Source organism: Barbus barbus, assembly GCF_936440315.1.
Source record: "Barbus barbus genome assembly, chromosome: 25".
Classification (NCBI taxonomy): domain Eukaryota; kingdom Metazoa; phylum Chordata; class Actinopteri; order Cypriniformes; family Cyprinidae; genus Barbus; species Barbus barbus.
In genome coordinates this window covers 15,937,326-15,963,587 of record NC_136753.1, presented here as the reverse complement: position 1 = coordinate 15,963,587, position 26,262 = coordinate 15,937,326, and the positions used below count along the sequence as shown (strand labels likewise).

At 35.9% G+C, this 26,262-nt stretch overlaps 1 protein-coding gene across 2 annotated transcripts in view; it reads left to right on the top strand.

Annotated features, from left to right (window-relative positions):
* Window positions 1-26,262, top strand: part of LOC306845139 (nucleoside diphosphate kinase homolog 7-like) — a 40,542-nt gene that overhangs the window by 9,018 nt on the left and 5,262 nt on the right. The window contains exons 6-10 of one of the 2 annotated variants that reach the window (XM_079377742.1): window positions 188-395; window positions 3,004-3,109; window positions 9,408-9,472; window positions 11,032-11,100; window positions 13,700-13,801. In XM_079377742.1, coding sequence (XP_079233868.1) covers window positions 188-395; window positions 3,004-3,109; window positions 9,408-9,472; window positions 11,032-11,100; window positions 13,700-13,801 — 550 coding nt within the window. The remainder of the gene's footprint in view (window positions 1-187; window positions 396-3,003; window positions 3,110-9,407; window positions 9,473-11,031; window positions 11,101-13,699; window positions 13,802-26,262) is intronic. The other variant, XM_079377743.1, reaches the window with a different exon arrangement.

Here is a 26,262-nt window from a genome sequence, read left to right as displayed (position 1 = left end):
GTCTTTCCTGAGTCAATGATTGACTTCTATGTAAGGGCTGCTTTTGAAGGAGACTCTGACACCTGAACCAAATTGTCACAGTGACTCTGGCATGACTTTGCATTACACTGCGTGTTTTTAACCGCAAATTCAATCATAAGCACCACAGCAAAATGTTGCTAAAGCCAATTGTCTTCTTCAACAACAGTAATTTGGTGCAGTTTGTGAGCTCCGGTCCCGTGATTGCTATGGAGCTGATGGGGGATGAGGCAGTGTCGACTTGGAGAAAAGTTCTAGGCCCAACCGAATCTGGTGTGGCACAAAAAGATGCAGCGAATAGTCTCAGAGGCCAGTTTGGTACCGATGGCACTAAGAATGCAGGACATGGGTCAGACTCACTGGCATCTGCTGCACGGGTAACAAAAAAGCAATTGTCAATAGCAAACGGCGTTTTAGTGCCACGTTAAAAAATTAAAAAATCTAAAATTACGAGATTAAAGTCATAATATTTCGAGAATAAAGTCGAAATGCTACGAGAATAAAGTCGAAATGCTACGAGAATAAAGTCGAAATGCTACGAGAATAAAGTCGAAATGTTTCGAGAATAAAGATTATAGTTATAATATTTTGAGGTAGGCTATTCTAGCTTTGGCGCATGCAAATGGCCCGGATTGAGCACCGGTCCGGGAGATATTCCAAAGACTCAGCTTTCAAAATGTCAGTTTTATAGCGAAATACAAACAATTTAGGCTATATTGCAATAATGTGTCAAGCGGCATGTGAGTCAATCATCTTTCCGATTACAATAATGAACGACGAGAAATTATTTTCATTAATTAGGCTAAACTGTTTTTTTTATCACTTATGATGTTACTTCACTTTTATATCTAGCTATAAACTTGAAATAAAGAGCAAAAACACATTTATAATTTGTATTTTGTTATAAAACTGACAGAATTTGAAAGCTGAGCTGTGTGTAAAAGCAATGAAGCACAAAATTGTTGTGATTAAGCCAGCCGTTCAGAAAAACACGGTCAAGCCACCCGTGACTGAAATTATGGTGTGCACGTATTACTATGATTATGGTAATTGCAGGACCAGCACAGAGGGAACGTGCATTCAGAACGCTTTTCATTCTAGATGCCCAGAATTGAGATATAATGACATTTTTCAGTTTGTTTTATGTACAACTGCTTAATATTCGTGTTATTTAGTGGCGTCTTTGACGTATCTGTATTAGGCCTACTATATTCTTCTACATTTCATTGCAAGATTCGTAGAAAAGGAGATATGGGACATTAATCGATTTAGAGGGGCATTACGACCCCGTTTCTAATAAGCAGAAGAAATGAACGGTCAGTTCTTATAGAAGACATCCCATACTATATGCACACCTCATATAAAAACATTTTACTGCAGCGTTTTTGAGATATAGGACATTATTCGGTGTAGAGGGGTATAAAGACCCCATTTCTAATAAGTAGAAAAAAAAACAAATAGTCAATTCTTACACAGGACATCCCATACAATATGCACACCTCATATGAAACCATTTTACTGCAGTGTTTTCAAGATATGGGACATTATTCGATTTTTATTAGATTTAGAGGGGTATAAAGACCCCATTTCTAATAAGTACAAGAAATGAACAGTCAGTTCTTATAGAGGACATCCCTTACTATATGCACACACCTCATATGAAACCATTATTACTGCAGCGTTTTCGAGATATGGGACATTAATACATTTTAGAGGGATATGAAGACACAATTTCTAATAAGTAGATTAAATGAATGGACAGTTCTTATAGACGACATCCCATACTATATGTACACCTCATATGAAACCATTTTACTGCAGCATTTTTGAGATATGGGACATTAATACACTTTAGAGGGCTATAAAGACCCCATTTCTAATAAGTACAAGAAACGAATGGTCAGTTCTTATATGGGACATCACTGAAATGCTTTCATATGAGGTCTACATATAGTATGGGACATCCCGTATAAGAACTGACTATTATTTTTTTCTCCTTATTAGAAATGGGGTCTTTATAGTCCTCTAAAATGTAATAATGTCCCATATCTTGAAAACGCTGCAGTAAAATGGTTTTATATGAGGTGTGTATATAGTATGGGACGTCCCATATACAACTGACCATTGTTATTTCTACTTATTAGAAATGGGGTCTTTATACCCCTCTAAATCAAATAATGTCCAATATCTCAAAAATGCTGCAGTAAAATGATTTCATATGAGGTGTGCACATAGTATGAGATGTCCCGTATAAGAACTGATCATTAATTTCTTCTACTTATTAGAAATGAGGTCTTTATAGCCCTCTAAAGTGCAATAATGTCCCATATCTCGAAAACACTGCAGTAAAATGGTTTCATATGAGGTGTGCATATAGTATGGGACGTCCCATATAAGAACTGACCATTCATTTCATGTACTTATTAGAAATGAGGTCTTTATAGCTGTCTAAAGTGTAATAATGTCCCATATCTCGAAAACACTGCAGTAAAATGGTTTCATATGAGGTGTGCATATAGTATGGGACGTCCCATATAAGAACTGACCATTCATTTCATGTACTTATTAGAAATGAGGTCTTTATAGCTGTCTAAAGTGTATTAATGTCCCATATCTCAAAAATGCTGCATTAAAATGGTTTTATATAAGACGTGCATATAGTGTGGGACGTCCCATGTAAGAACTGACCATTCATTTTGTGTACTTGTTATATACATTTATATACATATACATTTCGACTTTATTTTCGTAATATTTCAACTTTATTCTCGTAATATTTCGACTTTATTCTCGAAACATTTCGACTTTATTCTCGAAACATTTCGACTTTCATCTCGTAATCTTAGATTTTTTTTTTTTTAGAGGCACTAAAACGCCGTCATATAATAAAGCCCACAATCTTCAATTGATCTTTTTTTTTCAGTGATATGCTAATAATGGCAAAGGAAATGATTGGGTTATGTATTTTTAATTATAACTATATAGGAGCTGGAGTTCTTCTTCCCTTCCACTACTGGTCACGGCCCCTCCAACACAGCCAAGTACTCAGACTGCACCTGCTGTATCATTAAACCTCATGCCATCTCAGAAGGTAAACGGATGATATAATCATCATGCCTAATCAGGTGTCTTTGAAATAACCTATTAAAGATGAGATATAGCATAGTTAATTATTTGCTATTTGTAATGTGCTGTTAGTACTGTATTATTAACCCATCTCTGTTTATAAGTGCACATTATCATCAGAAGGACTATGACACTCTTGGTATGTCATAGCTCATCATTGCTGTCCTAGTTACTCAGGCTATATTTTCTTAAATGCTGGTCCAGGAGTTCTTCTAATAGTGACTCAAAACCTTGCCACACAACATGTGTGAATCCAGTGCCATTAGATCATATCAAGCTTTTTCACTTTGTACATAAAAAAGAAGCACATATTTGCTTTAGCCTCCACATTAACAGGTTACTGCTTTCACATTGGGCGAGTAAGCAGCTTGTTGACGCATAGCAGAAGTGTAGGTGCAACTGCCAGGGTTCCAAAATTCTGGAAATATCAGAGAAATTTAAAACCTGACCTGGAAAAGTCATGGAAATTTCTAAAAAATGATTATGCAATTTCCATGTTATGGCTCTAAAATATGTTTGTACTATATTCTGGCATATATAGTTTCGGTAACACTTTTATTTTAAGGTGTCCTTGTTACACGTTACATGTTTGTGTACTTACTACTAACAATTAATTATGTGTAATTACATGCCAGTAACCCTAAGCCAAATCCTAACCATATAGTAAGTACATGTAGTTAATTAATATTACTCAGCACTTAAATGTATAATTACACTGTAACAAGGACACCTTAAAATATAAAGTGTAACCATATTTTCCATTTGGGAATGTTGCGTTGGTAGAGTGCCAAACTTGCTCAGAAACCACAGTTATGGCTGTTTTGTTGTGGCTAGGGATGTAACGGTATGACATTTCTTATCACGATTATAGTGACCAAAGTTATCATGGTTATCAGTATTATCACGGTATTGTTAAAATGTGGAGATGTTCAAAAAGTATCGACACATAAATCACTTCAACAAGTTTTATGTTTAAAAATCAACAAACCGCAAATAAATTGATTCTGATTCTAAAATGATTTTTGTTTGCATAATCACTAAAACAATAACATTACCAATGATGTTCGGATTTTAAATGACAACTTGACTGACACCAGTTTCATAGCATGTTCAAATATCTTATGTAAATGTTCAAACAAAGCTTTGAAAAAGTTTCATATAAAGGTAAACCTCACATTTCAGACTGTAAATAAAGAAAAGGGTTAAGTCAAAATAATAAATGATTATAGGCTATGTATATTATCTGCTCCATAAATAATTCTCGATAACTTATCTGAATTGTTTAAATGTGTAGAATCCACATCAGCTTGTTTTTCATCAACCGGTCAAAATTTACAGCAGGGCATGCAAATTCGGTCCGTTTTTGGCCAGACAGAAACTGCTGCACACAGGCTGAATGTAAATATAAATTCACTCGCTGACAGCAGGTGGCGCTTTATATGGAAAAGCTGAATTACAGCTATTGTCAGCTCCGCTGACAAAGCAGTATAGCGATTTAAAAACAAAAACAAAAGTCTCCTTTTCAAAGTGAATCCAAAATGAAAGGAGCATTTAAGTTAGCGAAGGTGCTACTTCAGCGTCATTTGGTCCTTTCGTGATTGTCTTCTCCTTGTGTAACTGTCTTCATTCCCTCCTGTTCTAGTGCTGTTTTGCTTGTTATATGTTGATGAATATAAAACCCCCAAAGCCAGTGTGTACTCTTAACCAAGCCTTTGCTCCGGATTTGTCCAAATCCGTCTCCTGATCCCTGTTCATGGAGCATGCCGCCAGGGCACTGACCTGTGAAATCTCAAATCCTCTCAATAGGGCTGAGGTAGATATTTCACATAGTCATCGTGGACTAAGCAGGCCCCAAGTTGGTTTTGTACATTGCTGTGGGCTGATTAACCTGGAGGGAATGTTACACATAAACACACAGAGCCCCAAAAACAGACGAACATAAAAAATATGTGCGTCAAGACCTGTCGCAGTTTTGATACACATTATCTGTTGATTTTAAGGGTTTCAATCCTTTGCTGATAACTTTGAATGTCCTTTTCATGTTGCATGTCTCACAGTCCCATCAAAATAGTTCAAGAACATTCCGAAATGTCAGATTGCATTAAAAGAACACTGAAGTCTTATTGTTTCTCTTTTTGCTTCTACCCAACATTGTTTTGCTTGTTAGCAGCATTGTATCAACTCTCTATATTAGTCACCCAATTTTCCATCCAATCGCACACCCACACTCAGATTCCGGCTACCAACCTCCTGCAGTGCGGCTGCTCTTTAGACCTCCATCAAAAGTGCTGGCAACCAGTGATTTAAAGAGGATTGCAGTCCTGATTACCTTTTGATTGGAGGTCTAGAGCCCACCAGCTTTGCAAAAGGAGTAAATAAAAATAGCCAGTAATGAAAGTCCCTGCTGAGAGAGCGTCTACATGATTGTAATTAGACAGATTATGCAGCAACCGCTCTGTTCATTTATTTTGTATAGTCATGTGGCTTGGTTCACCTTGTGTTGTAACATTACTTTTGGATTATAGACTACAATAGCATGTTGTTCGCATCCCTCAACTGTATTTTCACTCAAAACCAGTCTCTGGGAAATGTCGCATTGCGTACGATTGGATTGTGTGACTGTATGTCTCGTCACAAGGCCGTCATCACCCATGTAAATTTTGTCCTGAACCCTTAAAGGGGTCATATTATGCTGTTTTAAAGATAGTTATTTTGTGTATTTGGTGTAACAGAATATGTTGACATGCTTTACTATTATTTTTCAAATACTGTACATTATTGTAGTTCCTCTATGTCCCGCCTCTCTTAAACGCGTCATTTTCTACTAAGCCAACAAGTGCAGTCTGCTCTAATTGGCCAACTGACCCAGTGCATTGTGATTGGCCGAACACCACAAGCACGTGTCGGAAATGTAACACCCCTTACCATAATTGCGAGCTTCAGCTTTCAAGTTAGTTTTATCAGTTCAAGCCCGAAAGGGGAACAGAATTGCGTGACAGACACAGTGATGATGCTTGTATGTATTTGCAGTACACAAGCCGCGGTTAAGACGATCTCTGACGGGCTGTACACTCCGTAATGCTGTAATGTGACCCTGTTCCCCTCACACACACACTCACACACACACACGACGCGTTACGTGCAAAACTCCACATTCGAACAGTCAATAACAAATACTTATAACTAATACTAATAACAAAACTTACTTACAGTCGCTGATTCAGAAGCGCCAGACTGTCAAGTCAGAATTTACCCTTTTTTTTTTTTTTTGCAGCCTTCGTGCATAGTCAGACTTGTACTCTTCTAGGTTTACGAAACTGTCATCCATAAAATGCGTTGCACAAATTCGAACATTTGGGTTGTGCTGTTGTGTTGTAAACAAATCTTAACCAATGATTCCTAATTGCATCTACTTTCATTCTACTTTTCCCAAATACAGTGCTTTTGCTTTCACATAGAAACACAGCGTCTCCCTGACATAGCTGCATCAACACTACTGCGGTTACTGAAACCACGCCGCCTTTCTTTGTGTGCACATTTGGGTGGCATTACGCAAATATTTCCACATCGTGACGTAGACATGTGGGGGCGTATTTGAATGAGCCATTTTAGGGGGGCGTGCATGGACGAGTCTTAACTTTTATAAAGAATATCTCTTTGGGTTTGAGACTTTAGTCTTTACAACTTTAGACTTTGCAGCTTGTAACTCTCCAAAGAGAAAGGGAAACTTGAAATCGCATCATATGACCCCTTTAAGAATTTTAGCAGCAGCACTGCATATATTTTAACAGCTTCAGTGTCACATGATTCTTCAGAAATGATTCTAATATGCTGATTTGATGCTTAAGAACTATTTTGTATTATTATCAATGTTGACATCGGTTAAGCTGCTTAATATTTGTGTGGAAACTCTGCTACATTTCTTTTTCTCAGGATACTTTAATGAAGAGAAAGTTTAAAATAATAGCATTTATTCGGAAATATTTTTCAGAATAAATGTCTTTACTAATAGTGAATAGAAAGATTAATTTCTTTCCAAATAAAAAGGTTTACTGACCCCAGACTTTTGAACAGTACCGTATACTGTGGAAAATTGGCTAATAATGTTCCGTTTGTCTTTGTTTTGTTATATAGCATGCATAGTGACTGTGCATACTGTAGCTGTAGGTTAGCTAAAGGTCAGATTTCTGTGAATTGTCTGCACCTGATGTATACTCCAACAAGCAGTATGCCGTAATAAATGGGTAATGATTTACTCAAACCTATTGTCCAGGGTTAGGATCATATCACAGATTTGTAGCACATTTTTACCTGCCAAATTTCTCTGTTCTTTTAATAGAACACAATGGTTAACCTAGTGTGCGGTGTAAAGTGAGTTTCTCTATATGCTTATTGTTGTCATCAAGGTCAGTGTGAAATGGCTTAAACTTTGGGCACTGTTCATTAATGTATTCTGAGATTCATGCCATATGGTTCAAAGTCTATAACACTAAAGTTAGCTGTAGCTGGATGCATCTGTAAAAGTCTAGCTTGTTGATATTAGACATTCAAAGCAGATTTGACTTCCTTTCGAAACTATTGGCCAAAGTCACTTTAACAATGTGAAGTTTTAAGCATTTGTAAATGTCTTCCAATGAAACGTCTCAGCTAAAAGAAAAGCAGTTTGATTTGTTTTGAACGAGCTCATGAGTGGAATAGACAAATGTGTAGCCAGGCAGTGCTGATACCATTGCCTAGCAACAGGGCAGATTGTGTCTGGAAGCTGCTGTCAGAATTGGAACCTTTAGGGTCACCGATGGTGCTGAGGGAGGGTTATGGATGTGTGAAGATGTCATTTATGTGACAAAAGAATATTCTCTATGGCAGTTACTATGGTGCATGGGGAAATTATCTGTCTCATGGTGTTTACGCTCCATCTGATACCGCATTTAATAATTGCCCTCTAATTTCTTATATGAAATTTGAAATATGGAAATGTTAAACAGGTTCTCTGTCCTTGCCCTTACCAACTATTGAAATACGAGTGAAATTACATTGAATTTGTGCTATGTAGTATGCCCTTTCTCTTAAAGATATGAGAGAACTGCTAAGCATAGCAATTGAATTATTGAATTAAAACAAATTCACTTAAAAAAATAATATTGCCTGAAACATGTTACATGCTCTGATTGATTGAATATGTGCTTTTAGAAACATAATTTGAGTGCTACTTACTGAAATTGAAACCATAAACCTCTAATTTAGTGCTAATAGATACATATCCCACTGTGCCCTTTATTAATACAATCTCTCAGCACTCAGTCCAAAGGAGAGCAGACTTAGAAATTCAGTCTCGTGTTATTAAGATCAAAGTCTGTCCTTTTGAAGTCACTGCTTCATGATCTTGTGAACTGTTTGTTGGCCTTTAACTCTGCATGATCATATCGGTTATACAGAAGGTCAAAAGTCTTACTTGCCACTTAACTGATGCAGCCAATGCAACATATAGTTGTTTAACTGCAGGGACAGTCACCCTAGAGCAAGGGCGCATAGTCGATAGAGCAAGATCACACGAGTTCCTACGTCACTGCTACTTGGTATTGAACTTGAGACCTTTGTGTGAGCATCTCAAATCCTTAATCATTAGACTTCCATCTAATGATTAGACTGCTCTTAGAAGTGCAAGTTATTTCCAAAAACATGCGCACATACCCTGTCCTTAAAGGGAAAACGGTAATTTTGCATAGTTAAAATATATACTTATTAGTGTTACACGCTTAATTTATAATTGTAATATTAATTTAATTTTTTTTTGTTTTTTGTTATTTATTATTTAATCTGTTAAGCCTAAAAAAAATTCTCTTAATTTCTACAATTACTATATTCCACCATACTATCCTTAAAGGAAAAGTGTGGCTTTTTGACATGTTAAAATATAAACTTATTAATAGAACACATTTCACCTTTAAATGTAAGATTTAATCTTCATTTTTTTTAAATCTGTTTTCATTATAAATCTTTAAATTATTTATTCATAAATAAAATAAATAAATGTATTTATTTATTAAATAAATATATCATTTATTTTTTATATCTTCTGTATAATAGACTTTTTACAGTTTCATATATGGAGAATGATTTAAAATACTTAAGTCTTGATGTGTGGTTCATTCTTTCAATTACAGTTCTATATATGATTTAAAGAGATATTTGTAAAATGTTCAATTGTATTCAAGCCAGTTTTAAATGAGCATCTTTCATTTCAAATGTTTGTTTTTTTTCAGCGTTGACGGGAAAAATCCTTAAGTCAATTATAGAAAATGGATTTGAGATATCTGCCCTACAAATGGTACGTATTTTAGTTCAATTTAAATCACATTTCTCTTTTTAGCCAATAATGTTGCCTAGTAAAGAAACGCATTGAATGTTACAATTAGATTGAAGATATCTATAGATTGAAATGGTCACACTTTACTTTTTTAGCTCCAATTCTCACCTTTAACAAACAATTAACTACGACTTCAGCCTTAATAAACTCCTAATTTGCTGCATATTAACAGTAAATTAGTTGTTAAATTTAGGTATTGGGAAGGATTAGGGATGTAGAATATTGTTATGCAGAATATGTGCTTTATAAGTACTAATAAACAGCCATCTGTTAATAATATGCATGCTAACAAGCAACTAGTTAATAGTGAGAATTAGTCCCTTTTCTAAAGTGTTACCAATGAAGTTTACATATAATAGCAATACTTTTATTAACACACAAACAGTATGTTCAAATAATAAAGTTGACATAATTTTGTATTTTTTTTTAAAGAAAGATATACATATTTTATGGATATTAGACCAGTTCTTTATAAAAGAACAAACGACCAAATTAATAGCAAGCCAAGAGAAGTGAAAATAGACTCTCTCTATGAACCATGGGCAAACACAATTATGTTTCACTTTGGTGTAACCTGACCCCGTCATCGACCATGCAGTCTGCGACCAGATCAGTAGCCTCCCACATCTCCAAATCAGTCCTCTGCTGACCAATTACAGCGCAGAGGCTTTGCCACCTGACCCTGCTGAAAATAGCGTACAGAGGATGCCCCTGGGCTAGAGTGGATCAATGAAGGTTTTGTTACTATTAGAAAACATGTATGTCCAGGGCTGAGTTGGTGGTCTATAAAAAGAATATCAGACAGTGATCATGGTGTTTTGGAATAGTTGGCTTAGAGATTTTATCTCTAGTGTGTTTGATAACCCACTCAAATGGGTCATTTTCCAGTCATAAATGATTAATACATTGATTTGGTTTGTGAAAATAAATATTCTTGCTGTATTATTCTGATGGATGGAATCATATTAAATATTATATAGTTGTATATAATGTTATATCTTGATTTTTACTATATTCTATATATATATATATATATATATATATATATATATATATATATATATATATATTCTTTTTACTATATTACTATATATACTATATGGGAAGTCGTGGCCTAATGGTTAGAGAGTCGGACTCGTAATCCAAAGGTTGTTATTATATATAGTTATATATAGTCTCGGGCCGGCAGGGATTGTAGGTGGGGGGAGTGAATGTCCACCGCTCTCTCCACCCTCAATACCACGACTGAGGTGCCCTTGAGCAAGGCACCGAACCCCCAACTGCTCCCCGGGCGCCGCAGCATAAATGGCTGCCCACTGCTCCGGGTGTGTGTTCACGGTGTGTGTGTGTGTTCACTGCTGTGTGTGTGCACGTTGGATGGGTTAAATGCAGAGCACGAATTCCGAGTATGGGTCACCATACTTGGCCGTATGTCACTTCACTTCATATTCATTCCTTTTTACAATGTCCCTGTACATTTGTTTTTATTTAGTAATCAAATTGATTTGGTTTTATTACAGTTCAACATGGATCGAGTAAATGCTGAGGAGTTTTTGGAGGTTTATAAAGGGGTTGTAGCCGAATACACTGTAAGTATATGTTGCTGCACTTTCTTCTATGATTTCAATTGGTCAACTAAAGAAAACATGGACCTGCTTTATGGTGTGTCATTTTAGTACTATGCACTGACATTTAAATTAATCATTTGATACAGTGCACTTAGATACTTCTTGATAGTACATCTAAATCTGTCCCTGCAATTTGCAATACCACACGAATACAGTAAATACATGTACATGTACCTAACAAGTAACCTTTTTGATATGAGTGCATAAAATAAAGTGAGCCAAAAGCATTAATAACCCCCTCATTTGTTATGGTTAGTGTATATAGTATAGTCAATTCAAATGTTCATACAAATAAGTTCAGTTTCTCCTTTTTCTAGCGCTCATGTGATTCCAGTTATGTTTAATTATTCATTTAGAGAAGGCATAGTCGCCAAAGCGTGTCGTAACCACATGTGCACCTGTCCCCTGCAAACATCTTTAAAATATATGAATACTAACCTCATGGCAATTTCCTAGGTACAGTGTTACGTCACAGTACATGGAATTTTTGTTCACGGGAACAACCTTCACATTCCTGTTGGCTGTTCAATAAGCTTCAATAAATCGCTCTTGTCTTTTGAATTTCAGTTGAATAGCAATCATTAATTCTGATAACGTCTGCACAAGTCTTTTAGACCAAATATAAGCCAATTTCGGTTCTGGGTCATTGAAGCCAGAGGCTATTTTGGAGTCTGTTGCCATGAAAACTGTCTCATCAACATATTGAATGCCTCACAATCACCAAAACACACACACTGCACACTGCAGGTGCAAAGTGCCCAGAAACACTTGCACTGAGCTTGCTGCTACTATAACAGTGAGTTTACACATTGAGAGAGTGGGAACTAATGACAGTGTTCTGCAAAAATACATTAGTAACGTCATTTAATTGTCTTACTCTGGCTACTGGAACAAAGTGCACCAGTGCCAAGCAGATCTTATCATGATACTTTAGCACAGTTCAGTACAAAGAACAATTCCACAGGTCTTTTTTCTTTCTCCAAGTCTTCAATGATGGCTTTTAGAACTTGTGAAGTTTCTGTGCAGTTATAATATAGTGAACACAATGATCTTCCCAATATTGTATGATGTATTTTGCAATATGTTTCCATGTCATCACTCAATGACTCCTCCTCTTATTATGTAATATATGGCAAAGCCTTTGGTAATAATTTTATAATAAACTAAAATATAATCTCCACTATAAGCATAAACCTTTTAAGAACATAAAAGAAATTGCTTTCAAATACTCAATATATATATTCATATAGTCATTGCCATATCATTGTAACAGCACTGCTTACTCTTGTGGAGTTTGTGGTTACATGCAGTGCGGATTTCGAGTAAAATGTGGAAGCTCTTTAATTCCTCTTTTTCTTGTGGTTATCTATATGGTTCTTTTTAGAACTGAAAGGTTCTTTGGGGAACCCAAAATTGTTCTTCCGTGGCATTGCTGTTTTTAACAGTTACTCATGCTGGCTACAAATAGTTTATGATGGTAATTTAATGGGTATATAGCATTTGCGAGTTATGTTTTGTATATGTCAGAAATGTTTGTTTTTGAATCAGAATCAGAATCAGAATGAGCTTTATTGGCCAAGTATGTTTACACATACAAGGAATTTGTTGTAGTGACAGAAGCTCCACAGTGCAACAGAAAGACAGCAACAGGACAGGACACAGATAATAAAAGAATAATATACAAATATCCAAATAGGCAATGTACAAAGCAGCAAAAACACAATATATTATATAGACAACTATGTATGTACAGGTCAAGTATGTGCAAATTAGAAATGAGAAAATAAAAATAAAATAAGTGAGTGTGGTGAATGTATTCTAGTTGTGTTTTCCACATTTATTGTTGAGTGTTCATGAGATGGATTGCCTGAGGGAAGAAACTGTTCCTGTGTCTGGTCGTTCTGGTGCTCAGAGCTCTGTAACGTCGACCAGGCGGTAACAGTTCAAAGAGGCAGTGTGCTGGATGTGAGGGGTCCAGAGTGATTTTACCAGCCCTTTTGCTCAGTCTGGATAAGTACAGTTCTTGGAGAGTGGGGAGGGTTGTACCAATATTATATTTTGAAGGAACTCATACATTGTTTGTTTATCATGTCTTTTGAGATCTAAAAATGGTTAAAGCTGCCATTTTTAAAAAACCTCCTCAGTGCTTATTATTTTTGAAATCTAAAATTAAAAAGTTGCCATTGTGAACACCGTAACTATATGTGAAAGTGGCTCGTGGGCTGTTTAGTGGACTGTGCATGATGGGCCCTTCACATTCACCCCATAATTCCCATCGCCCATAAAGTTATACATGCCAAAAACAGAGGCCAACTCATCAAACCAGATTAACAGAGAATGAGAACTAGTCTTGTTGCAAATTACCTGTTCCAAGAACAATAGCAACAATTGTTTGCTTTGACATCCTTTAATTTATATATTTATTAAGAGGCACACTGGTAACTTGAGTCCTCCAGCTGCTCCAATGTCTTCCCAAGGTCTGTTCAGATAATAAGCTCTTTCATTGGTACAGACAGGTAGACCGAAGGGAATCGTTAACTCTCGACTGCTTGTGTTGCAGAATATGGTGGATGAACTTTGTTCTGGACCTTGCATGGCCCTGGAGATCCATGCTACCGACGCACCCAGAACCTTTCGGGAGTTCTGTGGACCCGCAGACCCTGTGAGTAACAAGATGATTCAGTCTTGTTATAATGTGTATTTATTTCCTTGGGGTTTCCCCCCGAAAAACTTAATGCAATGCTTGTGGGTATAAACACATTATTTAATCATTTCAGTTCCCTTTTTATATGGGGTGGTGATGGCGCAGTGGATAAGACACATGCCTTTGGTGTGAGAGACCCGGGTTCGAATCCACTGTGAGACACCAATGTGTCCCTGAGCAAGACACTTAACCCCCTAGTTGCTCCAGAGGCGTGCAACCTCTGACATATATAGCAATTGTAAGTCGCTTTGGATAAAAGCGTCAGCTAAATGAATAAATGTGTATATACTGTATGTACAATATATGAACTTATAACCTCATTATCACCTCAAGGTTTTATGAAATTATAACAGAGACTTAATGGTCCTTCAGTCTCTTGGACTTACTGACCTCTTTTACCTTATGTATCATGTAATCTGTAGCACTCTGAAGGCATATCATCTGTACTCCCCGGTTAAAAAACCTGCTTTGTGCCTGCATCAGCCAGTCGAAACGCACACCACCATGAAGGTTTTGTCTTGTACGAAAGATCAGTTTGCACACTCATGTTGCATGACAACTGTTTCCGCTCTGGGTGGCCACCATTCTGCCAACTGATTTCTACTACTGCCAGAGATAGCTTGTAAATTGCAGGTACCAGTCATGATGTACTATTAGATAAGAATTACAATCCTTGCTTCTTGGAGTCCTTGGGTTGGGGTTTATCGGCCTTACGCAAGGTACTAAAAGGTTTGATAATAATGTGGACTTTGTCATTTTCATTGTGGTGCTTGGTCATGGTCCAGTTTGTTTCCTGTGATGGTAAAAACGTGGACTAAGGGCTCTAGAGTTTAGTCATCTGGTCAAGGACCCAGTGAAATCAAATTGGAGTATTGTGACTTTCAGTCTATGTTTGTTAGCTTTTAGGTTCTGTATATGTACTCATTGAGTTTTAAATGTAGCAAAATTATTTTTTTAGCATATATAAAATTTAATAAAGTATTATTATTATTAAAATATTTTTTTTATTCAAATTGCAAATTGGACATATGGGTGATATGACGTGAAATGTTTCTATTGACTAAATTGTAATGCCTTACACAAGCTGATTCTCACCCGCTAGATATTTGTGTCCTTTGACACAAATGGCTTTGATATGCAAAACATGGCTGCAGTGTTGTGATCTTTGCAAGGTCAAACTGGATTGCTCAATCGTGGGTTCTGGAAAGAGCTCCACACTTCTCAATTGACAACCCCACCCTGGGACCTCCCCACACTCTCTCTCTCTCACACACACACACACACACTCAAATGGCACAGAGGGAAGGAAAGTGAGCGTGAGAGTGTGTGGTTGGTTTTTAAACACTCTGACAGGCTGTAAATCAACATTGTCTGGTCACAACAGCAACACTTGTCTTATATATCACGAGTTCTTTTAACCCATGCTCTTTATTTTGATTGTTGCTCTTTAATCTTTATTAAGTTCTCCTGCTTTCCCCCCTCCTTTTGTGCTGGATCTGTGGCTGCATGTCTGTGGTTTATAAACACTGCCAGTATGATGCGTAAAACATAGTTATTATGTGTGTTTTGGTGAGATAACCTGGTCTATATATTGTACCGTAAACACTTTGATTGTTGCTGTGTATAAATGAGGGGTTTCCACCCATTCCGTTCCTTTCACCAAATCACACTAAACACGTATGCTGAGCCGCCTTTTACATCCATTTATAAACTTATAAAAACAGTGTAGTAGTGTTTAGACTGAATTCCGTCATTTATCTTAAATTGTAGCACAGCTCTTAACAGGCTATGTCTTTAATGAATTAGTTCTTCTTAATTAAATCTTTAATTTAATCAGTTTTTAGTACTTCAACTTATTTTATTTGTCAAGGCAGCTTTTTTTATTTTTAAAGTTTTATTTTTATTTTTTTAAAGTTTATCATCTAGAATTTGTATTTATTTGTAAAGAAAATTATTTAAAATGTTTGTTTAATTTAATTTAATCATTTTATTTTTAGCTTTAACAACAGTGGTACATTAGAAAGAGGACAGGAAATGGTGGAAGGTGTCATCATGCTATGACTCGAGCTGTATTTGAACACATCTTGTGTTACAGCTCTATTTTTGAGATACTAACTGGAAGGCCTTTATACTGAACTGCTCCAACCTGAACAGTCATTCCATTGTTCTTCATTCTTAAATCAGTGAATGCAATACACATTTGCTAGATAAATTGTCTTGCAACATGTTTTGTTGATGACAAAATTAATTTCAGATTGATGGGAAAATAAAGTAGCCAGAGTAGATATAGAGAGTTGTCAACTGAAAGTACTTCATCACAGTTCCTAGGGTAGACGGCTCTATTGATTGTAATGGAAGAAATCTTGTTATGATTGCATGCGTTTAGTGTCGACACGCCTAACTAAGCTTTTAAAAAGTTGCATGCAGTTTTGTTTGTTGTTGTCACCTAGACAACAATGACATGTTTGCATTCGTGCTTTCGGTCTGTAATAAGCCTAGTGAAACAAAAAAGTATTAGGTTAGTTTAACAGTCCATAAGATAATATTGCAGGATTGCATTAAAGGCCAAACCAAAATACAAAGTCAAAATTGATTTGCAAGCCGGATATTAGGATAAAACATTAACACTTTGAGACTCCAGGATTGTGTGAACACAAGAAAGGGAGAAATATTTTCAGCATTGTTTGTGAAGGATTAGTTGTAGTTCATAAAGAGAGGATAATACTCTTCATCGCTGTTTGAATCTGAAGGCAGGCGTGTTTTTCTTTCATTTCAGCCGAAAGTTTTAAAATCCTGTACAAACACAAAGATTACAATAATTCGGGTTGGAATGTGTAAAGTTTTGTGAGACCTTGACAGAGCATCATGAAGTTTTCTGAGCGCAGGTCAGCTTTTTATGGCATCTTCTGCAAAGTTGGGAGATGTGTATGATAGAACTTTTGCCTAGTGACCTCCAGTGGTTTTCCCACTGCTCCTTACATGCACACTTTAGTGTCATGTAAAGCCTTAGGCTGATGATACATGGAGCAACTTTTTGAGCAGTGTTGCTAGGCAACTTGGGGCAATGTTGCCTTCAGCGGGCAACCAGGTAAGACCGTGAGACACAGGGCCCACAACCGATCTAAATTATCCAGATAGAAAGTTGCCCATTCTCAATGGGAAAGTGCCTAAGCAACATTACTCAAAAAAAGTTGCCCAGCAAAAGTTGCCCCATGTATCATCTCTCTTACCAAATATTTAAATGGGAAGATCCATGAGAATAGTTGTAAAGTCTATAAACAGAGGTAGGAACATGTGTCTGTCATTATGCCACCAACACTGAAGATTAACTTCATACCTGAAGATACATGCTTCATTTGGCTTCATTGTGTCCTAGTGTAGCACCAGTCTCTGCAAGGAGGACATTGTTTTTTTGTGCTTTTAAATTTTTTTATAAATAAATAAAAATGTGGATGCACTAATAATGAAATTATGACCACTACCGATAATCTTTTTAATGTTATGCCCATTAATAACTGATTAATGGGCAATATCATAAATGTATATTACTTTGTTCAACAACAACAAAATGAAAACACATTAAAAGCTACAATAAATAGTAGGAATGTACAACATATCGGTACCATATCGGTTATTGACCGATATTAGAGAGATTTTAAATTATTAGCATCAATATAGCATAGCAGAATTACAAAAAATAATGAATATTTTCAAACAAACTTTCATGCATCACTCCCAATTCAAACATCACAAACACAGCTCTTAACGGTCAATAAATGCATGTCTGAACAGGTAAAAGTAAGCTACTTTCAATAAATGATCCAACATATTAGGAATACTTTTAACTTGAAGTTTAGCTTACCTGTCAAGAAGAAACTCTGCAAGTTCATTGGCTCGATTGAAACCCAAACATTCCATCAAATTCCTCCATCTTGTAAAAACACTACCAATGTTTACCCTTGTTTTACCCCAATTGTCTGTCTCTGTGTATTTTGGCAAGTCTTTTTACCAAATACACAGAAACTTTTGGCTTGCACTTCTGCAATGAAATACAGAAAAACACCCTTTTGGTTGTGTGGAGGTATGCAAATATATTGGTTGACAGGCAGGTAGGCCACCATATCATTTAATTAGCTTTTTGCTATCAGAATGTGAAGAGATTTTCAACCAGTATAACAAAAATGTTTATGAAAAACATTGCTTCTCCTAGCTTTAAATTTGGTTTAAACACTAATAATTTAACAACACTGTTAAATGTAATGTTTGGCAAATCTCAAAATGAATTTATACATTTTGTTTTTGGGATGTCTAAATCAACTTAAAATGCATTTTAAATGACTGAAAAAACCCCACAGTGTTTAATATTTAATGTATTTAGATAAAATAGTGTAGAATTTTATTATTGGCCATTTATTTATTGTCAACATAAAGCTATTATTATTTTAATGTTAATGGTTGTCAGTTATCGGCCATAATTATTATATTGGTGCAGCCCTAATAAGTAGTCTGTATGCTACAAATAATTTGGATAAATCAGACAATTTTAGTGAGGCATCATCCTTTCCCTCACCAATGCACACTGTAGGATTTTACACTAGCCATAAATCAGACCTTTCCCCCTAGTTTCAGTCATGTTCATTGACACCATCTGGTTTTGAGGGCAGTCTCACTTCTATGTTAAGGTATTTTACCAATATTTCTTCAAGGATGTATTTTCTGAACACTGTCTTCTCCTCTATTTGTATTGGTGTTGCTGGTTTTCACTGGAATGATATCAGTTGTGGAATACTGTGCTTCTCTGCAATGTTACAGATCACTTTATCATGTTGATAGAAGTGAAGAAGAGCAAGGGGATATATGTGACCGTAGTGAAAAATTCATAATGGTGGATCCTGTTGTCTTTAAGATCTCCACTCAAGTCAAGTGTTGAGACTTTTTAACCTTCCTTTTTCATGCTTGCTATGATTGTTCAGTGCAACCAGATTCTCTGACTCAAGTGTCTGTGTACACAAGGAAACAGTGTCTTTCTAGACAAAACTTCCTTGAACAAGTTACAAGGTTGTTTCTAAATTTGTGAAATTGTATTCTGCTGTTTTATTAGATCAGACCAACCTCGCAAAAGAATTAATTCACTGGTTCCTGTGTAAATACCTGCTGTTATTTTCTGCCTTTCTGGATTCATTTACATTCTGTAGGTGTCTTTTTGAAATTGATAAGCTCCAAGGCTGACTTTTGTTCACGGTTGTACAGAAGAAATTAGCCATTTGTTTTCTGTGTGAGAACTCACCAAGGTCCTGTTCTCTTAGTTGTGCTTAAGTCTCATATGGTGTTGGAGTTCATGAATAATGTATTGTGCTGACAGATCGTATCAACTGACAAAGTTCAACTGAATGCCTGTCAATGACTGACTGGCTTTCAGCTCCAGGTGCCAAAATACCGTAACAGAGCCTCCACTTGGAAACGAAGGTAACTTACTTGTAACATGGTAAACCTATACAGTGGGAATGTAACCGTGCCCGATTTGTCACAGACAATAGTGATAAGATAAAGGATTAGATGTTTGGTCCCAGCGTTTGCCTACTTTAGACGAGAGGATGTGCTCCTAGAGCATTTTGTGTATCCATGTCCTCCAATCGTATCAAAAGTAAACACAGCGGTTTATGGAGGCAGAATTATGTCTTTAATACAGCACTAAAGTGTAAGGTCGAGTTTGTGAATTATTGTGCCCTGAGCTGAGTTTTATAGGATGTTAGTAATCTAGTGTGCTTGTTCTAGTATGGCTCTGTGTCAGTCAAGGCCTGTGTAGCCTGCTACAGTGAGAAACAAAGCACAATTGGCACTGTTGTCTCACGTGTCTTCTGTACAGTCTTGTTAGATCTGTCTGTGAGAAATTTGATAGGCCAACGTGTTATAGCCTGCAAATAAAGAGCAAAGGCAATTAGTAACAATGAGGTTTTTCACAAGGTATGAGTCACTCAAGTACAAATAACTGAATGTGCTGTGATACTTCTCTAATATTCAGGCAAAATGCTGTTCAGAAAGGTCAGTGTTTCTAGTAAGAGCAGTTAATTTTTTTTACTAACGTTCAATAGTTTGAGGATTTTAAGATTTTTTATTTTTTTTGAAAGAGGTCTTGCATGCTCATCCAGGCTGCATTTATTTAATTACAATTTAAATATTTAAAATATTTAAATATAAATTGTAAATATTATTACAATTTAAAACAAATGTTTTCTATTTTGATATATTTTAAAATGTAGTTTATTCCTGTGAAGGCGAAGCTGAATTTTCACCGGTTATTACTAGTTATTACTAGTCTTTAGAGTCACATGATCCTTCAGAAATCATTCTAATATGCAGATTTGGTGCTCAAGAAACATTTTGTATTAACAATGTTGAAAATAGTTGTGCTGCTTAATATTTTTGTGGAAATCTTTTGTGACATTTATAAATGTCTTTATTTGTACTTTGATAAATTTAATGTGTCTTAGCTGAATAAAAGTTTGAAAAAAAAAAATTGTACCAAACTTTTGAATGGTAGTGTTTTTATGTAGTCAACGTGCCTTGCTTTTATCCTAAATTGTGTTCAAACCATGAAAAAAAATCATTATTTCTCAGGCTGGTCCATCTATTGTGCATTCAAGAGTAAATAAATAGGTCATACCTCTATGAATGATCAAATTGGCTCTTTTAACTGTAAGGTTTTGAGTATTATGATTTATCCCATTTTTATCACCTTACAATGTCTTTGTACGTGGTGCATTGAATTTAATTTCAAAAGATCAATGGCAATTAGATTTTTCATAAAATATCCATTAATTTCTGACCTGGCCAAATAATATATAAAATAAGTTCTTCCCAATGTCTCCAAATGTATTCCTGTCTTAATGTATATATTTTTTATTTATATATATATATATATATATATATGTGTATAGTATAATTATATATAGTCTCAGGTCCGGTAGGGATTGTAGGTGGGGAAGTGAATAACCAGCACTCTCTCCACCCTCAATACCACGACTGAGGTGAGACCCTTGAGCAAGGCACCGAACCCCCAACTGCTCCCCGGGCGCCGCAGCATTGGCTGCTCACTGCTCCGGGTGCATGTTCACTACTGTGTGTACACTTGGATGGGTTAAATGCAGAGCACAAATTACGAGTATGGGTCACCATACTTATAAATAGCTTATAAATAGGTGAATAAATAGCTTGCTAACAGCATCAGCCCATGTACATTTCCTGTTGTAAACCAAATTGTTGATCTGCAAACTAAGTTATTCAATCAGTCAGACATTAATTGTGATGTCAGTTGGTGCTTAGGACTAGCATGTGTCAGTGCTGTAAGCATGTGGCCATAAAGGCAGGACCGTGGAGACCTGTAGTTACCATGGCGGTGCTCTCTTAGGAGGCTCCAGTGTCATCCCACAGCATCGATTGTTGCTTAATTAAGGCCCTCTTACATCAGAGCGGCACCAGGAACAGGGAGTGAATGAGCCATGTGACTGGGACTGAACTGGAACTGCCTCGCACAGTCTGCCCATCATCTGCTACCAAATTAGCTCACAGCAACTCCCTGTATTCCCTAACATCAGGAAAGCCTGTTTTAGTTTGTTGTTGATCATTTTGCCTGTGTAAAATTTCATACTTGGTAAAAAAAACAAGTTATATATCAACTTTTTGTCCGACAATCACTCTAGCTTAGCACTGTAGCCTTTGTTGTCATGCCTTTTAAGTGTGGTCAAAATTTTGTGGGGCAAAAAAGTTAATTGACACTTTCAAACCAAGCATCTTTCTAGTGGTCATTGCTTTGCAGCAAATTTGAGTGAGTGACCAATTGCAAAATCTGCATGGGGACATCTTTCGCCCTCACGCAAAATTCCCAGTCACATGACTTCGTATTGAAATGCCTGGATTTCACCCGTTAAAAAATAGCAGCTGAATGGTAAATGCGATTGCACCTTTAATTAAATGGTGACTTTGTTCCTTGCCATTTACCTGAAGCTTCTTATTCAAAAAACTTCAAGTATGATAATTACATGGACAATTCCCTTGCCACCACCTGTGGTGATGTGTTTTCAGCACTTTGGTGAAAGCACAATTGTGACGTCATTCATTCTCAAGGTCCTACATCACTTATTTGGGACTAAAGGTTACCATCAGTTTTTCACTTAAACTGAAACTTGATATCTCAGAAACCCATTATATTCTGAAACCAAATCTAGTTTTATGCTATTTGGTATTTTAAACCATGTGGTGTTATGGTTTGTGTGTTTAATGACTGTATAGAGATGGGGCTTGGTTTGAAATGTTTGAACTGTTGGTGATTGGTCTAGGAAGGCCCACCTTGGCATGGTTGGGATTACAAAAGGACCTCTTAAATGAAAGGAATCTGTTGCTCGTTAATTAACACAGACACAAAGCAGATTAGCACATTGACTATTTTAATAGCTGTGAAGTGAGAGCCATCTGTGAAGGAGATACTGCAGCCTCATTTAATAAACATGGCTGTTTTTACAGGTAAGAGGCGGCATTGACGTACACAGTAAAATAAAAGATTCTGACCTTGTGACCAGCTTCAGATTCAGCTAAATGACTACACTAAAAATCTTAAATTTACAATCTAATTTACAATACAGTTCAGTTTTGGGAGGGATTTTTTTTTCTTATGGTTACCAAGGCTGCATTTTTTTTTTATCAAAAGTGCAGTATATGTTACAATAAAATATTTAATATAGCTATTTTCAATTTTAATGGATTTTAAAATATATATTTTTTATTTTTCAAGATTCTTTGATTAAATAGGAAGTTCAAAAGAGCAGCATTTATTTAAATTATAAATCTTTTGTAATAATGTGAAAGTCTTTACTGTTACCTTTTAATCAGTTAAATGAATCCTTTCTGAATAAAATTAATTTAATAATAATATATATATTTTTTAAAGGTTTTAGGAAGAATGGAATGTAATGACAAAAATGAATACAAAATATTAAGGATTCAGTACTATTTCTTGCAATTGTTTTGCTGATAATAATTTATAATGAAAAAATACTAGAAAATGTAAATTTGTTTTTTGAAAATGGACGCAGTAGGATCATCTGATATTCTGATTAGGCACATGCAGGGTTAAATATGAGGAGTTTAAGTCTGGAACAGTACACTCTGCAAACTTGATCTGACACCCAGATTGTCTTTCACCAATTTGACCAATTAAGCTAGTTTGCCCATCTAGTGTAAATTTGTTTTTCTAAATTACAGTTATTTTAGTTTTCAATAAATTGTGAAGATTGCCAAATACTTCTAAATGGCACTGAGGGTCCTTTTAGTGCAAGAGAACAGATATCCACTGGGACTTCTCTCTGAAAAACGGGCCCCATTTTATCAGTGAACAGCGAGAGGAGGGTTTGTGAGGTAACCATTTTTTTTCCTCAGTCTAAATAGACAGTAGTGTTACGTCAGTGTGCCTGTGCCTCTATTGACATTTACTTTATGTTCTGTGTGGTGGAGTGAGAGAGTGTGTGTATATGCAGTGTCTGGCAACAGCCCTGTTTAGAATACGAATGAACACACACACACACACAATGAATGTTGACGTCAAACTGCAGCCGTCAGAACTGGATATCTACAGCACGGATATCTCAGTCATACAAACGTGTTGATTTAAGCATTATTCCCAAAGGAGTTCCATGAGACAAAGAGGTTGTGAGAGGCGAAATAAACTCCCTTAGCTTGTTTCTTTCTAACCGTAGCCTGTAGTTTGTGTGTGACCATCAGTGTTTGGGCTTGGCAGGACTCATTACAGTGACATTAATCTCAGTGGCTGCAGGTCACTTACGGGTAACTAACGCTTTTATAGTGAGCCAGCTTTGCCAGGAATTCTCTCAGCACTGAAAATTAACCTCACTATAAGCAAATGTGTGTGTGTGTGTGTGTGTGTGTTTGCACGTGTTTAAAAAGTTGTGTGTTTAAAAGTTAAGTTCCAGTCAGACTGAAACAATAATTTGGCTATTTAAAACAAAGTAAATGCTTTAATTGTTTAGTTGACTGATTAAGCCCTGTTAAGATAAATGTTAATGAAACACACTCTACAGTTCAAAAGTTTGATTTGGTCAGTAAGGTTTTTTCAAGCAAGTAATTATTTTTAAGCAAGGAGGCTTTACATTGATCAAGGTCAGTAAAGATATTTATAATATACAGATGATTTATATTTCAAATAATTGCTAGAAACTTTATATTCATCAATTAATATTTCTTTCACAAAAATATTAAGCAGGACAACTCTTTTCAGCATTAAAAATTATTTTTGAGCACCAAATCTGCATCTTAGAATGATTTCTGAAGGATCATGTGACACTAAAACTAAAATGGTTAATGTGATTTTCATCAAATGAATAAATTACATTTTAAAATATATTGAAATAATATTATTCACAATATTACTGTTTTACTGTAGGCTATTTGTGATCAAATAAATTCAGTCTTGGTGAGCATAAGAGACTTCAACATCAAAAATCATACTGAAACCAAACTTTCGAACTCTTTTAAAAAATATGGTGGCGGTAATACGGGAAAGCAGATGGTAATACCATGGTACTTTGACATTTATTATAGTACTTGATGATAAACTACTAATGTACCATGTTATGGTTAATGCTAATGTACAGTGTCCTCCAAAAGTATTGGAACAGTAAAGACAAAATTGTTTTGTTGGCTGTGGAGTCAAGACATTTACAAATATGATTAAAAGATGAATATGAGACAAAACTACAGAATGTCACATTTTATTATTGAGTGATTCAACACACAGATGTTTTACCAGCTAAGAAGATCAGCACTTTTAGAGTTTCATCCCTCTATCTGATGTGAGCATAAGTATTGGAACAGTTGCCTCACAGGTCTTTCTAAGTGATCAGCTGTGTCCTGATGCATTAATTCTTCAGATATTAAAAGCAGGGAATGTGTTGTATCAGTTATATCCATTACTTCTGTATTCTGAATCTTGCATTCGATGATGACACACACAAACCAGGATGAAGATGAGGGAGCTGACTTTGAGAGAAAAGCAAGCAATTTGGATGCTAAAAGAAAAGAGGAAGTCAATTAGAGCTATAGCAAAAACAAAGGACATGGAGAAATCAAGAGTTTGGGAACCACCAGCAACCAACAACGACCTGATCGGCTGAGAAAACAACATTAGTTGATGACAGACAAATCATAAAAGCTGTGAAAATGAACCCTAAAAGATGTGTCTGTAAAATCACCAACAACTTCCAGCAGTAAAGCATGGTGGAGGTGGTGTCATGGCATGGGCATGCATCTCTGGAACAGGCCCTCTCAACTTTACTGATGACTTAATATATGATGACAGTAGCAGAATGAATTTGGAAGGGTACAAAACCATCTTGCCTACCAATATTCAAGAAAATGCCACCAGATTCATTGGGAAGTGCTTCATATTGCATCAGGACAATGACCCAAAACACCCTGCCAGTTCAGTCAAGGAATTTATAAGGGCAAAGAAATGGAAAGTCTTAGATTGCCCAAGTCAATCTCCAGATTTAAATCCGATTGAACATGAATTTCACCAGCTGGAGAGAAGAGTAAAGGCAGAAACTCCCCAAAACAAACAACAATTGGGATTGGCTGCATTAAAGGCTGGGAAAAGTATTTCAAAGGATGAGACCAAGAGTCTGGTGATGTCTATGGGTCACAGACTCACTGCTGTGATTGTGTGCAAGGGATCTATAACTAAATAATAGCTCTTAATCTTTTATATCTGCCTTATGTTCAACTGTCCCAATACTTGTGCTCACATCAATGAGTGCGATGAGCTCTAAAAGTGCTGTTCTTTTTATTTGGTAAAACATGTATGTGTTAAAACGGCTAATAATAAAATGTGACATTCTGTAGTTTTGTCTCATATTCATCTTTTAATCATATTTTCAAATGTCTTGACTCCACAGCCAACAGAGCAATTGTGTCTTTACTGTTCCAATACTTATGGAGGGCATTGTACATACATTTTGGTACTTTTTTTGGTTACACTTTATTTTAAGGTGTCCTTGTTACAGTATAATTATACATTTAAGTACTAAGTAATTACATTAAATACATGCTCTTACTATATGGTTAGGGTTAGGGTTTGGCTTAGAGTTACTTGCACATAATTATGCATAATTTATTATTGTAATAGTAAGTATATGTAACGTGTAACAAAGACACCCTAAAATAAAGTGTTACCCTTTTTTCTTATTGCTATACTAGCACCCTTTGTTACATTTGAATTTAATTCCCCCCCCCCTCTTTTGTTGCCATTTACTCTCTGCCAGTATTGCCTGCACAAACTATTCATCATATTAAAAAATTCTCTGAGATGTGTTAGTCATATGTGATCAAATGAGGATATGCCTTTGTCACTT